Genomic DNA, 17865 nt, shown 5'->3' with positions numbered 1-17865 from the left:
CTCATTTTCTGCTCCTAGCTCAGTCTTATTGCAGTTAAATGATTTTCCTCATTTATTCAAAGGATATTTAATTAAACATAACCAGATCCTTGGACTGGGTAGTCCGAGCCTTCCCCTTCCCCTGTGTCCCCCTATTTTCATATTCAGTGTTTTTACAGCTTTGAAGCCAGGCCTGCTGTACCATCTTGTTTCTGTTATGATCAAGAGTGGATCATTATGCTTCCTGCAGAAGTAAACATCATCTAGATAACTACAGCATTGCCTGTGTGATTTAGGAAGGGCCTCATGCCTAAGGTGCTTTTCCAGCTCTTGTTCTTTGCCCCAAGTGTTTGTAATGGATGCCAAATAATGTTTGCCTCATATGGAAAGCTGTGTTAATGAATGGCTTGCATCTTTCCACGGTAACAAAGTGCCCTGACACAAATCCTCCATGTTGTGAATGCTGGAATTTCACATGAGAAGCAGGAATGTGCTGTGAACCCTCAGTGCTCTGGGGTTTGGGGCCAGCTGTGCAAGATGTTGGCCAGCTCTCTTAGAGTCAAGGAAGAGCAGACCACGGGGATTTGGTGTGGGCTTTATTTGAATAGGCAGTGTGCTCTGAAAATAGATAACCTTTGACTCCAGCTTGGTGTCTCCTTTCCATGAAGAGTGCTGTAGTCACTCCAGGAAAAAAGGTTCTCCCTTCACTTGTCCAGACTCGCCCTTTCTGTGGTGTCTCTTGTTCCCTTGTTACCCTCTAACAATCATGAATACAGAGAGGTGGGCAAGAGAGCAGCTTGGGTGTGGGCCTGCACGCTGAACTGTTGACATGTGTTTTCACTGATCAACTTCTGCATTGTTAAATTTGTGATCAGTCTGCTTTGGTGCTGGTAGCTTTTTGTGGCAAAGACCATGCACCCAGCAGGAAAGGGTCTACCTGGACTAGAAGAATATCTGCACTGCAGGCAGCATTAGATAGGGCAGGCATTTCCCGATTGCTTAAATCTATTTTGGACAGATTTTCTTCTAGCATCCGTGTTTGCTCTTCAGAGTTAGAAGACTAGGAAGATAAGCCAAACCACTGAGCTCTGTTACTTTCATAACAGCTTGCCAATAAGACAGCTTACATTTCTCCAAAGGAAAAAAAAAAGTTTCCCTCTGCAGCTATTGACAATATAGGAGCCTTGTGGAGGGTGTGCATTTTATGTAGGCACCTAAACTTAGGGGGCGTGAATGTGTACTCTTTTCTCTGCCTTGCCATTGGTTTCATATCACAGGTTTCTGTTAGCTTCCCATCAGAATATATTTAGTGATGAAACTGGTTGCAAAGAACTCACTCTGTGGTGCACAGGTGTAAGTGGTAGAAGGATTTTTTTGGCCTGTGAATGAATTGCCCTCCGGTGGTGCTTACCCTAAGGTAGGTGTCATAGACACCTGCAGAAAGTGATCCGTAACATCTGTTTCTGTCCTTGACTTATAGAGGCACATAGTCCAAATGACATGCCTCACTTTTGGATGGCTAGACAAGATAAATCTTTTCTGAATAAATGGTTAATTTAAGCTTTCATGTAAACTGTGTGTTTTAGGGATGGCTAAATAATGAAGAATGTAACATATCACCAAGTACAGCCTTGAACATAATGAGCATTCTGCTTACTGTATAGCAGTTTTGGTTTAGTATGAGGAATCGCATCAAATGAACCCTATTACAGACCCAATTAAAGGGCAACCACATTAAAGTGAAAAGGAAAATCTGTTTTTCATCAGCTGTGAGAGAACACAAAGCAGATCTGTGTAGCTCTATGTTATCCTATAGTGTGTTAATCAGATACAAGGTGTGACGGAAGCCAGTGACAAAGGGGACCCCTGATAGGGAACAGACACGCTCTGATAATAGGCCAGTTAACGCTTCATAATATTTCAATGGTTCAGTAGTAAACAAAGTTGGAAGTGGAACTTCAAAAAGGATGGCACATTCCTCGCAGAGTCGAATCATACATCTTCTATGACACTTTTGGATTTATGGAAACCGAATGTTAAAAACAGTGATGTCAAGGAGCTCCAAAGAGAATAAAATCAGCCTTCAGGATTTCTCCTTTTATGTTTCTGAACATGAAGTATTTGAGGGGGGACAGAGGGGTGGAGAATAGGCACATTCTGTCCACCTTCTCGTTGCCCCGCTCGCCCTTTTTCTAGTAGCCTAACATTTAAAAGGACTGGAGGGCACAAAGCTATGTTTGTGTCTCCTTGATGTTTAGTTTTCTGGTTTCATTTTTTCAGGAATTCCTTAGTAAAGAAGGTGTGCTTCATGTGTTTAGAAACCAAAACTCTGCCAAAACAAAACAAAAAAAAACCCCACAAAATAAAAAAAGGAGTTTTTAATAGTTCAAAATACAATTACTGGAAGACTTGCTGTGTTTTAGGGAATTGTTTTGCTCTAAACTTCTTTAATTTGGTTTCTTTGTGCCTTTTGGCTGTAGTCCTGCATTTACAGCTTTTCTTCCATTCTGATGTTATTCCATGGATCATTTACCCCATGGTGTTTCTGTACATTTCTGTGGAAAATCTACAGATACATTCCTGATCCAGCAGTACTTAAATGAACCTTTTGTGCTGAGGTTATGTAAATTGTTCTAGATTATTGCAAATCATCCTTTTCTAGGATTGCTGCCAGAATGAAACTCTTGACAAAACTGGTCATTGATCCGATTCTGGTTCGGTCACTTCGTCGTTGTTGTTGCTTATTCATGGTGAAATGCAAGGTACAAATGTAACAAAGCAGCCAAATGGCTTGAACTGGTAGCTTGTGATTTTTAAGTGGTTTATAGATATGCTCAATCTTGCAGCTGCTAATTTGCCATTCAGTTGCTAATCCTGTTTCCCAGAATTTAGGTGGGTGACTGAGGTAAAATACCTGGGAGTTTTCAGCCTCTTAATATAGGATGAGAAGTGTGGAATACATAGGAATATTCTGTTGTCATTGTCTAAAGAAAAAATCAATTGGGATCTAAGAAAAGTTAACTGATTGTTTTTTAGAAGAATATAAGTAATTCATGTCTATTTGTGACAGACATTCAGCATGTTCAGACAGTGGTGTGGAATGGAACAGCGATGTTGGGCAAGTGGGATTCATTTGGGGTTGTAACTTTGGGAAGATTGAAGTGTTTTCAAAGTGCATTTATGGTAAATGTGAATTAGGTAATTTAGCTGCCAGCCTTCCTGCTTTTGAGAACTTTTAAAGGTAAACAAGGTAGTGTAAGGGCTTCAGCTTTCCCACAGATTAGTCTAATTTGCTGTTTGTTAAATTTGTTTATTTTCCCCCGCTTCTTTGCAATCATGATTTCTGGGAATAGTTTTCTTAAGACTGCAGTATGATTTCTGGCAGTTACAAGGTGTTTCTCTGAAGCTTCTAAGTAATTCACAACTGCTGAAGGCTGACAGAATAGATAGCCCACAGTTTAGCTCTGGCAGATGCACCAAAGGAGATATTTCCAAGATGCTGGTCAGATGTCATCATTGAAAGTCATGCCCTTTCATTTTTGTTGTGAGTCATTTTATAAATCTCAGCGATGAGCTTGCTTTTTCCAGGGAAACTCTTGTTTTGCACTGTTATTTCTAGCCTTTCCTTTTAATGGAGGGGGCAAGTTGGGTAAAAGATCAAGAGGCAGAAACAGCATGAGATGTTCTCTTTCCAAACAGTATGAGGCATAGGTGTGTGTGTGTGGTGTTTTGGGAGTTTTGTTTTTAATTTCTCCCTCCCTAAGGTTGCTGCATTACTGTATGGCAGACAGAAACCTGGAATTTTGCTTGAGGCCACTAGGCACTGAGTTTGAGGCACTGTAGATTCCACAGGTGATACAAGCTCTGTGTATGGAAGTTATGCAGGAGACCAGGTTTTGAACAGGACCGCTTGTGTGCCAGGATGGTGCAGAGGGGAATTAGAAAGGTCTAGTAACTAATGTTGATCAGAGGTGGAATTGGAGAAATTTAGAATAATGCCACAGACTGATCAGAGCTCCAAATCTGCAGGTACTTGCATGGATGTCCCATTGAAAGTTTATGTTCTGTTTTAAGCCAAGAGAAACAAACTTGCCATTTCTCCAAGTAAAACAAAGATTAAAACCCCACTGCCATAGAATAAGGGTTTGTGGTTGCACAATGCGACATGATTCCGCATGAAATCTTGGATGCTGTAGATACTCGTTAGTGATGTCAGAGAAGCCTCTGCCAGAATAATAGGGCCAGCTGGGTTTTGTGTTATCAACCAGTCAGAAGCGTGGAAAAGGCAAGAGGGCAGAGAGTGTGTTACCCATGTCGGGTTAATAGCAGTGAAGACAAGGTAAGTTGCATATTAAGTCAGTTTTAAAACTCAAGTTCAGGTATAGGGGTTTCAGAAGTTTAACCTTGGCTACTAAGCCAGCTTGTTCTGTCTTCACTGCTATTGTTTGACCTCCAGTTATAAACAGATTGACTTCTGCGTGTCTAGCTGGAGCGGTTTAAGAAATTACAACTTCTGCAGCCAAGGCATGGTTGCCAATTGTATGAACACCCTTCATCCTCTTCAGGGCTAAGTAAAACAGATCTCAAAACCCTTAAACTACTCCAGCTAGATCTCCAAGGAAAGTGTGCCTAGATCATATGTTAACCAACGTAAGAGTTAAGAAGCTATTTTTAATTTTTCTCTCCTACATGGTTAGATGACAGTGAAGTGGGACCTATTTCATGAGGATGTTTCTCCCACAAGTAGAAACACTTTGATTATGAACATTATTCTTACTCACAATTATTTGATTAAAAAAGTATTAACCACGGTGTGTTATTTGTGAGTCTTCCCAAAAATCATCTGCAGATTTTGTATGCTGATGAGTTTCCTGTAGTTAACTGTGCCTTGTCTTTCCAGAAACTTGAGTGTTATCCATAGGTCTGTGTTCCCTCAGTGGTAATCAACAGGCCACGTAGTCTGCTCTGTTTAGAAGAGCCACCTAAAGAGCTTATTGCAGTGACCATAGGCAATGTGACTTCCTTCTGATGCTCCTTTATATTGAATATCACATCACTGGAGTGCAATTAGGCTGCAATCCAGATTGAAATTTCATGCCTGCATTTTGTTTCCGTAGTGGCTGCAACCTATATGCCGTTTTCCTCAGATTTCTGGAGAAGTTCCTCTCAGATTTTAGTTTTGTATCTTGGATTCCCATATCATCTTTATTACAAATGTTGTTTACCATTTTTGTGGATATTCAATATTAAATGTAGAAAGCCATTATCAAATTTGACAAGTTGAAAATTAAAACCTGTCTTATTAGAGCTCATGAAACAAAATAAAGATTTATTGGTTTTATCACAACCTTTTTTTTGTCGTATTTTCTGGTAACTAGTTGTCCTAGTGAATGCTCATCTGATGAAGGCGTACAGGGTATTTGGCCAGTGTTAGTAATAAATTACTGAAATCCCCCTGAAAATTGGCAGTAATTGGCTCTTCTTGATAAACCAAATGAGGAGAATGAGGTGATGGTACTTCCCTGCTCAAAGCAGGAATTTTTTCTGGATGGTGTAAAGTTACAAACCATGAAGGGAAGATTGTACTGCTGTGTGTACAAGAACAGAATAACGCCTAGCACTTGCAAAATCATTCCCGTTTGCTCAAAGAACTCTGCAAACTGAACAGAGGATATAAGTCACTGAGTCCTGAAACTTAACATCTTTCGCTGACATTAAATTCCTCTGCCATTTCCTGTTAAACTAAACAGCTTCATCTATAGCTCATGCTAAAATATTGTGTGGTGATTTTTAACAGGAATATGATGAGGAATGGGCTAAAAAAATCCAGAGCGAGAAATTTCGATGGCACAACTCTCAGTGGCTGGAGATGGTGGAGAGCCGGCAGATGGATGACAGCGAGCAGTATCTGTATGGTGATGATCGTATTGAGCCCTACATCCATGAAGGGGATATTCTGGAAAGACCTGACCTCTACTACAATGCAGGTAAGGCAGCATATATTAGTATTCAGGACTGGGATTGCTACCTCTGTTTTTGGAATGGACCTTTGGAGTGGTCAAGCCCCAGCTTGACCTGGGGCTGTAGAGAGAATCGAACCAGTGGGACAACTACCCTTTTGTGTCAGTGGGAGCAGCGCTGACGCGTGCTAGCCAGGGATGGGCTTGTCCTTGTCAGAACCTGGTCAATTGAGTACTGTATATCCATGATCATATGAAGTGTTATGGGTCTTCAGAAATATGAGTAGACCCATTTCAGAGCTAATGGCCCATAATGACTGGTTTGAATAAAAGTGTCCCAGGGTTGTTCTTCATACCTATTTCATGTGTCCATAGCTTGTTTGCTTTGCAAACACAAACCTTTTCTCATCGCTGTTAAATTCACAGCTATGGGATTTGGTGCTTAATTTCGTTCTGCCTTGTGTGTTAGTTCTGTAATGAAATTTTTATTGCAGATCTTGATGAAAGGCTTAAGTTGAGCCACATCAAACTTGTAGGTTCCTTAGCAGAGGCAATCATTCCAGGACTTTCAGCTAATCTCTATGACTTTTGCTGTCATGTATAGAGGGAAGCATGTGAATCTCTTCTGTAGATACTTTTTTTAGTTCCTCATGGAAAAAGTTTTATTTGTTGACATTTTGAAGAAATTAGTTAAAAAATCCCAAAATGATTCTTAAGAAAAGTTCATGTTCTTATTTGAGATTGACCCTAATACATTTTCTAAAGAAAAAAGACATTTCTCGTAATTTTGCTTAATCCTATTAGTAGTGAAAAGTGGCACTGTTCTGAGGGAAGTCGAGTGGAATCTGCTCTGTCTCTCTCCATCCATAAAGATTTTGTAGTTACTAAGAAATTAGAAGTTGCCATACTGGGTTAAGACACTGATGTATCTAGTCCAATATTGCCAGCTGCTTCAGAGGAAGGTTCAAAAGCCTGCAGCAGACAATCGTGAGATAATTTGCCCACTGATAAATGTCTTTGTAACTTTACATAACTATGAGTTGGCTTATGCTCTCAAATGTGGTTTTATATCCTTTTCAGTCTCCTGGATGACTGCGTGTGGTTGGATATTATTTTTTTAATTGCTGGGTTTGAGTCTGTGTTTTTTTATTTTCCATGTAAGAGTCCAGTCCTTTGCTATGAAGCATGAGTCACAAAACTCTATGACTCTGGGTGAATTTGCAGGAATAGTAATAAGAAAAACAAAACCACTAAACCCCATAAGCTTTACTCGTAGTTGCTGTGAGGAAATAATTGTGCAAGATCTCAGTAGCATTTAAAAAATTATTCTCGAAGGATATTGGAACATAAGGATTCTTTTTCTTCTATTTTTGATTATGTATTCAGCCATAGCAATTGCCTTTTTAGTGGTATGGTTTCCCTTTTTGAGTCCTGTAGCTTTGTCTTGCTCTACTAGATGCACAAGGTTAGCAACGTGAGCCACGTGTTGTACAGTACCAGGGTCTTTTATGACATCAAGTCTCTTTCAGGCTTCCCAAGTTAAAGATGTGCCAGCATGCCTGTTACAGTCTCTCCTTTACAGGTCTTAATAATAAACCTTTGCTTATTTCATCGGGCCATTTCTTTTCCCAATAGTATGAGCTGGAGATGTAGTGGCACCAGTAACACTGAATTTCCTGGCTTTTAATCACTTATGTTACAGGCTTAATGTTATTTGAACAAAGATTTTTTTTGTGTTGGAATTGATATTTGACCAGGAAGGAGAGGCAGATTTCCAATGATATGTTCTGCAGATGTTTCAAAAGTGCTTTTGTTTTTAAAGGTACAAGAGTAGGTGATTATGTTCAAAATACAGATTTACTTCTCGGGTTCCTTCCAACAAGTGCCAGAATGGTGTGCTTCTGAAGTCTGCTGGATTTATACTTTTGAGATGTGGCCAGAGGGGACATAATATTCCTTTGAAAAGGCTATGGATCGTTGTACCAATTGGAGTAGACATTTGGGTTTCTGAAGGACAGAGCATTACTTAGTCAAAAAATAACAAAAATACAAATCTTTGTGCAGTCAGAAATTAAATGCTTGTATTTCAGTTTGATAATTTTAGAAACGACCTGCACTGATGGCTGACACTCAATACAAGTCCGCCCCAGCCATAATAGTTCTTGAGTTCAGTGATGGCGAGTTCCTTACTGCAATGATATACCAACATCTCTCTTGCGTAGTAATTTAAACCTACATGAAAAAGTTGGTAGGATCTCTGAAGTTGCCTTCATGAGTTTGGTGTCTCTCTTGCTGTGAAAGTACATAACCCTAATTTACATTGAAATGTACGTAGCAACAGATGTCCTTTAACTATGTAATCATATTATAGGCAGTTGATGCTATCCATGTGCTTTCATTTTCCTATAAATTCATACGAGCCATAACTCTGAGTGTTATGGTTTGAATGTTAGCACTCTTGATTGAAGACAGTTTAAGTAGTGGTAGCTCTAGCCTCAGAGTTAAAATGTAGTGCTTGCTTTATTAATATAAAGATAGATGTTATTTTTAAGTCTCTCTGCTTTCGAATAAGTTTTAACCAAACCTGACTGTTTAAAAGACATAGTTGCTTAAATCGACTGGTTTTGATCTGAAGTGCTGCAGGTATAAAAGTGCTAATGTTCCCCCTCATTTCTTTTCTGTGAAAAATACAGAATAGGTGATGAGATAGGAATACTTGGCACAGGTGTTAATAATAGGCAGTAGACCTTTCCTTCCTCTTCTTTGGTCATTTTACATCCATATGATATCACAGAGCACTCGTGTCTCGCTGATTATGCTGAAAGACAGTAATATCAATCTGTGCCAGATTACTTGCTTGTCAAGTAATACTCTTTCACATGCTGTATACACATGTATACAATTAGAATATAGCCATGTACAGCTATCTTATGCTGCTCAAATGTAGTCTGATCATGGCTAGCATTTTTCATTTACAGTCTGTTTCGTTGTGTTGAGTCACTTTCCCACGAGGTATTATCTTCTAAATGAACCTCTATCGCACCTCATCAAACGTCTGTTAGAAATCTAGATGTGTCAATTCTGTTCCTTTTATCATTTGTCACTATATTATCTTCAAAAAACATCAGGTAAATTCATAAAGCACAGGGAGATTTGTTTGGATGCCTGAGTCACCATCTCTAAGCTCTTCTGTCTGTAAGTAACTTTCCACTGCTTCCTGCACAGGCAGTTTTAGTAGTTTTGAAACCACAGAGGTTAAGCTAAGTGGCCTGTGACTCCCTGGATCTTATCTCTTTTTCTTTAAAGTGGAATGGCATTTGTAACTTCCTAGTCATTAGGAATCTCTCTCTCTCCCCTCTGTTAAACTATTAAAGTATCAGTCTGGATGTACCTGTTTCTGCCCTGTTTTTCTGGGGATGCTTTCTGCACTACAGGTCTGGGGTTGTTTTCACACGGTAATGGAGACAAACTAATGCAGGGACTGTTTAAATGGAATAACTTGTTTTATCTGATTAGAGCCTAATACTAATTACCAAGTAAGAACTGTGCCCTTACTAGTAACAAGAAATGTGTTTTGTGAATGGGGACTGGAAAGAGTTAAGCTGGGCTCTCATTCAGCTGGGGTCAGTTCACTGACTTGACTTCAAAGCCACGCTGGATTTACACTGATGTAACAGAGGGAAAACGTTAGCCCCCGATTTTCTTCTCTACCCTATAAAGCAAGCAGAGACTGTGAAGCCTTTATGGCTTTACAAATGTCCGCATCATCATATGCCAGTGTTTTAATATAAAGGAAGCAAAAGAAAACTGTAATCTATGTTTTGGAGAGGATATCGTGTAAAAAGACGGCCTTTTTAGGAAATAACTAGAAGACATTAAAATATGGGGGAGATGAAAGAAATAGATTTGAAGTTGCTTTCATGTTTTTCTTAACCAGTTTTAAGAGATACGGTGATGAAGGGTAGAGTTTGAGCAATTAAGACCTTTGCTGCTTTTCTACTTTTATGCTGCTGGCCCAGATTAATGGTTTGACCCTTCTCATTACTTTTTCTCTGAGCTCACTTTCATGATGGGGCAGACAAGTTGGGTCTTGACAGAACCTTTACAGGCCTGAGGAAGAAGGAGTAAGAGACTATTTCTCAGGTACAGCTTTTTTTCAGGGAAGTAGGCTGAGCTACTTAGAGTCCCAGTAGGGGTTTTCTTTGTAATTGAAGTTGCTGTTTTTCAGTGTTATTGTTGCTTGACATTCCCCTCAGAAATACTGCAAGTTGCTAATGAATTCCTGAGAGACCAGCACAGGTTGTGTTATCCACTTGTTCTGAAGTCGTGCTCCTTCATACAGTCACTGTGTCTTTCTTGGTTTTATAGATGGCCTGATAGCCCCCGAGGGAGCAGTGAGTCCAGATTTCTTCAGTGATTACCATCTTCAGAATGGAGACCTCGTTGGGCAGCACCCCTTCCCTAGCAGGTAAACTGCTGTTTGTAAAGAACGCAATTAAACCAACAATGACTATTCAAGTTTCTTTTTTTATGGGGCTTCATTTGTGGTGTTCAACTGGTTTTGCCCTCATAGCAGTGGGAATGGTTTACACTGAAAAAGCAGTTCTAGTCTGTCTTCTGAATTACGTGTTTCTTTTAACATATTAACATACATGTTGTAATACATCGTAGCTTTCCAAAAGCTGTAGAAAAAAAAGTAAAGCTAGAACCTACATGTTATGACAATTACTCAAATACTATTCAGATATTGTTGGAAAATATCTAGAGAGGCTTGAGATGTTGGTTATGTAGAAGCATTTTTTGTTTCAAATATTCTTAAGTTGTTAAAAATAAGTTTCTCAGCTGCCAAAACCATTTCCATGGGTTTGGGTTTTTTTGGTTGGGTTTCTCTGTGCCCCTCCCCCCCCAACCTAAGTCTTCCCAAGGTATTCTCAGTTATATTACTCATGGCAACTTACTTCAGAAATTTGCTAGATGAGCAAAAGTTGTCGGCTTGACTTTTGGGAGATGTTTCTCTGAATTCCCCCTCTGGTAAATGATCTCTCCTCTGAATGTTAGCAAGCTGTTCCAGTTTGAATTTCTAAGTAGACATCTCCCATGAGTTCAAAATAGAAAAGATTCATTTTAAAGAATGAAATCTTCATAGATCCTGTAGCGTTTAGGAAATGCCTTTTATAGAGCATGAATTATGTGCACTCATTAGCAGGAAATATTCCAAACACTTTACAGTCAAGGTACAGAATTCCCTTTAACAGGATGCTATCTGGAGATGCCCAGCCCTGTGGCTGAAGTTGTTTCTTTCCAAAGGAAGAACATTATTTTCATCACTTGCAACTTTAGTCACCATTTGTAAAACGCGAGTAGTTCACAGTATGTACAAAAAGGTTTTTCTCCCTTAATTTGGCTTCTCCTAATTGTTAAAGGGCAGTGGATGGTTACACTTGTTTGTTTGTTTGTTCTGCCTGTGATGCACCAGAAAGCTGAGCATTCAGCAAGGGTGAAATGGTGGTGACATTTTTAAGAATAAATTAAAATAACTGAAATGCTCAGATCAGGAAAAAAAGTAGAACTTAAGAAATGGATCCTCTTGGAAAAAGGAAGTGTTTATACTCAGTAAGGATCAAATTCAGACTACTGTGTAAGCCTTGGCATGGAGCCTATGTTTGGGAAGGGGATCCTGGCGCTGGTCGTTTCCAAATGCACAACCTTCATTTCAGAGCATGCAGGTGATAGAGAAACTGAGGGACGTGTGAGCTATATGCTACTCTTGGGGTCTTACTATATGACTTACCATTTTCAACTTTAAAATAGAGACACAACCCAGGAGGTAACAGATTTCTGTATTAACCAGAACATTATATGGGTATGTGTCCCAACAGTCTCCATGCCCCTGTGGAGGTGGGGGGAAAGGTGTGTAGGGTGAAGCTTGCAGACTCCTTTGTTTCCAATAAACTTAGATATAGCTCCAGTCAAGATGATCTTGTTTTGCCAGAAAGCTTTCAGCTGAGGGAAAAAAAAAATAATCTTGAGTGTCCTTGGCTAAAAGTTAAAGTAGACATCAACTTGAATTTGATATCAAACTCAAACTTCAGTTCTTATCAGGGAGCTATGTTAGTAAGCTGCTTTTTAGTCTGATTGTATTTCAACTAAAATGAGTAGCAAAATACATCCAGTGTATCCCTAGTTAACTTAAGTATTTGTAGAACTTTCTTGTAATGTCTCGAGGCATTTTGGAGGCTCACCTCAAGAAAGAAAACAGAGGAAAACTGCAGTTTAGCTAACGACAAGCTTGGTAATTGCCCATTGATGATAGCCTCTGAAAATATTCAGATTTCTCATTAGAATTCTGTTTTCTAGGAAGATTTTTTTTGATACATATGCTCCATGGATTTATCTGCAGTCCAGACACACAGTCTAATTGGAAACAGTGTGGACTGCTGCAAATGTTCTGTTCTATTTGTAACAGAGCGGCACTGAATTGTTTGATAGAATAGATACTGGCAGTCGAATGGCGAATCCTAGTTTTCAGATGTGTGTCATTATCGTTTTGAACTTCTTGGCGCCAGAAGCCAGGATTTCCTGATGCTTAGAGCTAATGTAAAATGCATTAGTGCTCCAAGGCATGAGCCATGGAATTGCCAGTCCCAGGAGTTTGGAGAGTCAGACTCTCCCTTTTCCCAAATTCGAATTGGTGTTGGAAGGTAAAACCATACGTGCTAGAGAGCCTAATTAAAAATAATAGCAGCAAGTCAATGCTCTTTTTATGTGTTATATAGTGTACATTTCATCCATACCAAAACATAATTCTAGGGTATTTTTATGCTTACAGTTTAAAGCTAACAAGAACCTTATGTCAAGGATTTATTTTTAACCAGTTCCAGCTTTTAATAAATCAAGATTTTTGTTATAAAAATGGTTCATTTTTCTATTATTAATATTTGAATATGTTTTCAGAAACTTTTTTTAAAGAAAGCTGAGTTGTTATTCGCATAGACAACTAGCAAGTCAGTTACTAGTAACATTTTCTGTGAGTTCAAAGAGAGATGGCCTAATAATGAGTAGATACACATTTTTGGTCTTTTCATTTGTTATACTTTTTTACTTGTATACATTTATTTGTTCTGCCTGTGTCTTCTGGTCTTGGTCTTTTATACTACACTTAAATTCTGTGCTAGAAACAGTTGTTTGCTAAGCAATGGGGTGATTTCTGAAGGAGTCCTTTCTGTCATTTAAGACCACTCTGTGAAATTTGAGGTAGGTGACAACTTCTCGCTACTCAACTTTGAATAATCTAATCCTTTCTTCTCCCTTCTACATTCCTATAAGGAAGACTTATGATACGTTACCTCTTTAATTTCTCTGAGGTTATTTCCTGCCCTTGCAGTGTGCTCAAGTCCTGATCCTGACTAGATGAGGACTTCCCCTTGCCTCCAGGAGGAGAGCCTGACTACTCAGTCAGAAGGACTTACCTTTTTTAGTGCCTGCATGTCCCTGAGAAGCTGAGCTAGTGTTGAACTAGTGCTGGTGCCCCCAGTGCGCTACCAGGGCTTAAGTGTGTTCTGATCACCAACCTCATTTTTTGGACCAAACCACAACAAAACTCAAGTCACCTTGAAGATTCTTCCCTGTAAGCAATATTTAATAATACCTGTGCAAGGGAGCTCAGCCCACACCAGCTGCCATGTGTTAGATTGTTATAGCAGTTACACTGCACTGAGCAGATAGTGAAAACCACGTGCTTCCTTGGTTGCAGGATGCTAGTTCTAGCAGAGCTCCGGGGCAGCCTCTGCCATTGTAGTTCCACCGTGTTACATTCAGGAAAATTCAGGGGAACTGGAGCAGCAGCTGTGTCCAGATGTGTAATCGATGAAGTGGTTGACTTTCCTGTAACCCAGCAGGGATATCACAACCGTCTCCTGTGGAGAACCTGTCCCAGGAGACACTGGACCTACATACCGAGACCTGCTGCACAGTCTTAGGCAGGTAGGGAAGTCCTTTTTTGAAGTCAGGAGTAAAACAGAAGTTTAAAGAAGTTAAGGGATTCATAGGCACCTGCGCTCACTGCGTTAGCACATAGGGAGTGTTTTCCCCTCACAGTTTAAGAGGGAAACATGAAGTAATGGTATTAGCAGTAAGAACATCTTTATATCTGGTGAATTAGGTGGAGTATCTTAGGGGGTGTATTTTTCAAAGATGTTGCCTTCCTTTCACAGGGTTTCTTGACTTCCCTTTGAAACCTAGGGTACTGACAACTGTCAAGAGTTGAGAATGCTGCCTTGCATGGTCAGTTCCTGCATCATGAAGTACAGAACAACTTTGAAAGGAATTGTCACAAGTATCTAGCCCTAAATTCAGTTTGGGGATTTCCTTGCATGCTTGATACTCTGGACATATCCTGAAGCAAGCAGGGATAATTGTTGTTTCTGGTACTTGTCAGCATAAACGAGAAGCAGCACATAAGTGAAGACCTGGAAGGTTGCTGTTTTTCTAATACTGCCATCCTCACTTTAGGGATCCAAGGCATTGTTAGAAATAGAAATGCTTTGTTTCTGGTGATCCAGCTTGTGTGTTTTGCAGCTTTAGTTTACAGCTCTTAGTTCTGAACTATATTCTTAGTGGAGTTGTGCTGTTATGTATGATGTCTATAAATAGAACTATTTCAGAATATAATGTACACAGAAGTGGTGATAAAACACATAAACAGCATCTCTTGTTTTCCTCAAAGGTTTGGAGCAGGATGCAAACAGATTGTAAGGTATGTTTTCCATTCAGCAGAAAATACATGGCTGAGGAGGTTGTTTTGACAGCTTGTATCCAGGTTTTTTTCATTGGCTAGGAAAAGACTTTTGTGATTAGATTACCAGCGTTGAATCATCTTACTGTCTTTCAGAAGCAGATGGGCATTAGGCATAGATTTGAAATTTTCATCTGTTATTAAAATCTGTATTCAAGGCTCCTGGTTCTGATAACTCTTAATATAGAGTGAAAGTTTTATGATTGTAGCAAACAAAAAATCCCTCACCTTTGGCTAATGTGATGACAGCTTAGTGTCTGAGCTGCAAGGGATAAAGACCAGCTGAAAGATATCTTCAAGAATCTATGGTCATTTATCAAATTTTAATCGCCTTCTAGAGACTAATTACTTTCTTAAGACATAAACATAATAGTGATGGCTAAATATCGTGTAATAGGGATCCACAGTATTTTTTTTACCCTTTGGGGAAGAGACCACTTTTTAACCTTTCCCAGCTATAAGTAGATAATGGTACAAATTTTTAAGTGCAAAAGCCGATTTTTTTTGTTAATGTCTTCATCAGAGTTCCCAAATCCTCTGTGTCTGTAGCTTTAAAAAGATTAATAGTGAGGATTGCTGGAGCTAGCCAAAACTTTTTTTGTTCCTGAGGAAGTTTTCCCCAGTACAGAATCCTTTAACCTCGTTATAAAATGTAGCAGAGCTGCCGTTGCACAATCTTTGTTTTCACTAAGACGAGGCGTTTCTCTGTGTGCTGTCCGCAGCGTGTGCGCTCCCATCTCCTCTCAACAGAGATCTGATTGAAGCTTCTTCCCAGGAAGCAGTGAGGTTTGGCACGTCAAACAAAATCAGTTTTATGGGGTGACTGTCTGTCTCTGTCCTTGGTGGAACATCTTTCCTCTTGCCATGGTTTTACAGCCTAAAACTGTAGCTGTGCTTCTTCTTTTTGCCGTGGCAGGTCATTGTGCTGCTTTGTGAGCAAAGTATATGGAGCCAGGACCTTGCAGGCTGCTCTGCACTAACTTCAGTTAAGCCGTGTCTGTTGCTGGCAGGTGTAGGCATGCATTACCAAGCTGTTGTGTCTTGTGTGGATGGAAACTGTGGTGATGTGGGCTTCAGGAACGTGGCTGTAGGTCCTGGTGGGAGCACAGGAAAGACTGTTACTGTGACTTAGCTTATCTCTAGCTAAGCTGCCCACGTGTAATGACTGCATGTGCTGAAAGTCCACGTGGAATGGCAAGAATAGTCATATCCACAGGCTGTTTTGCTTGTGTACCCTGATGAAAATCAGATGTGATTTTCATGGGGGAAAGGCCTAGGTCTGTGGCCTTCCATTCATGTTGGCTCCTGCAGTGTGGTGTGAATTCCCAGTCGTGAATCACAGCTGAATAGCGCCTGTTCAGGTCAGGTACAGGAACTGCAGCAGGTGCTGGCAAATGCTCACTTTGTGAATGTTTGTCAAAATGTTTTTAAGTGGTTGTACCTATAACTTATATCCTACATCAACATTTATAGCTATCTGCCATATAGATTCTCATCTTCAGTTAGATTTGCTGAAAGCAGTCACGTGTTGTTCTTAATTATTGAAGCTAGGATTTAATCTCTTCCTTGCTTTGATGTCTAAACTGTACAGGTTGTGTTGCTGATTATAAAGAACCTTCTTCCTAAGGAGAGGACTGAAGGAGTTGGTGACCCTGCTATGGAGTATTTCTCATCCACGTTGTATTCTCAGTAGTGTGAAAAGTTTGAACGTTCCCTTCCCAGCCTTTCAGCAGCTAAATGCCATCTTGCAGGCTACCTCTGAAGGCGAAAATCTAATATGTTAGTAGGCAGTAAAAGTGAGCTGCCTCAGGCAACCCTTTGCAGCAATCAGTGGCAGAAGAAACTTCGTTTTATGGCTCTTGAGAAGATTAGCTTAGATAAAAAACCATGTTCTTAGGGGGGGTCTGTGCTACAGGAGAATTAAAAGTATCCACATCTCTTTCCTCATCACTTGATTAGAGGCAGTAATGCTTTCCTGTCTTAGAGGTGGACATACAGTGAGTATAATGTCTTTTAATTAATGGAAAAAAAAGCTAATAGACTGATTCTACTTTCAAACATTTTACCATAGTGATATTTCTCACACTTCTGTGCATTACTTTTTCTTTTCCACACTTAAACTTTATTTTAAAAACAAACCAAACAAACAAACAAAAAACCCAAACAAAACAAAAAACCTTTTTTGCCCTTGCAATGTGTTCAGCAGTGTTGTACTCAGCTTCTACCATTTGGACATTATTTAATTTGCATTTCCCAAGAGAATTGAATTAGGTTTTATTGGTAAATTGGGCCTATAACCTTGTAGGCAGGTTTTATTAGTTTATCACACATCAGTATTAGCAAATTGTAAATCCCACTGAAACGCATTTGAAAAGGCCTTAAAGAGAAGCCCAGAACCCATGAAGTTTCTGGCGACAAATAAGGGGCACTTTTTTGTTTGGAGTTTTTGGTTTGGTTTTGTTTTTTTTTTTTTAATCCCACAAAAATGTTGTTAGTCATAGCAGAGTCGTATCTTTTTTATCATACTCTGTTGTCCTAAGTGCCAACATCTTTAGTTTTAAAGAAGTTGAACTGGATGTGGTCAGGAGGATTTCACTAAATTTCTGATGTGGCTCCACATAACAGAGATAAAGCACACGTCTCATTTGGACAAAGCAGCATTGATCGACTGTTCATGTGAAACAGGCAGGTAAGTTTCTGTTTGTTCATCAGTGCCTGTTCAGGTGGTACATACGCTTGTCATTAAGATCTTGCATCTAAAAGATAGTAATAAGGAAGCAGGAACTGCTGCCTTTTGGAGGGTTTTGATCACAGTCTGGGTCAAGCTTGTTGAAAGACTTCACTTGATTTCTTCGGATCCTGGATCATGGCCTAAATCAAAATTCACTGTATAGTTGTTTTCCTTCAGTACTTCAATGTGGGAGTGGTGCTTCCAGAACAAGAGTGTTTCATTGCTAAGAGCTTTTAAATGTGAGCTTGAATTTCTTTGTGTCTAGTGTATACTAGTTTGTTTCTTCACCAGTACTAAACTAGAGTTACCTCTTTCCTTTCCCTGTTGTTTTAGGTAGTGGTTATATTCCCTGCTAGCTATCATTTTATTAATTTTTTCATACTCTCTTCTCAAAGCCATGT

General features: G+C 39.6%; 1 protein-coding gene across 2 annotated transcripts in view; it reads left to right on the top strand.

The window, feature by feature from the left end:
• The window catches only part of KIFAP3 (kinesin associated protein 3), a 70219-nt gene that overhangs the window by 40201 nt on the left and 12153 nt on the right, over nt 1–17865 (top strand). For both annotated transcript variants that reach the window (XM_086462480.1, XM_086462479.1), the window contains exons 18-19: nt 5777–5966; nt 10308–10407. In XM_086462480.1, the coding sequence (XP_086318606.1) occupies nt 5777–5966; nt 10308–10407 (290 nt within the window). The remainder of the gene's footprint in view (nt 1–5776; nt 5967–10307; nt 10408–17865) is intronic.

Source organism: Leptosomus discolor, chromosome 3, assembly GCF_034619465.1.
Source record: "Leptosomus discolor isolate bLepDis1 chromosome 3, bLepDis1.hap2, whole genome shotgun sequence".
Taxonomy (NCBI): domain Eukaryota; kingdom Metazoa; phylum Chordata; class Aves; order Leptosomiformes; family Leptosomidae; genus Leptosomus; species Leptosomus discolor.
Note: the sequence above shows the minus strand (reverse complement) of the source record. Positions and strands in the feature narration are given on the sequence as shown.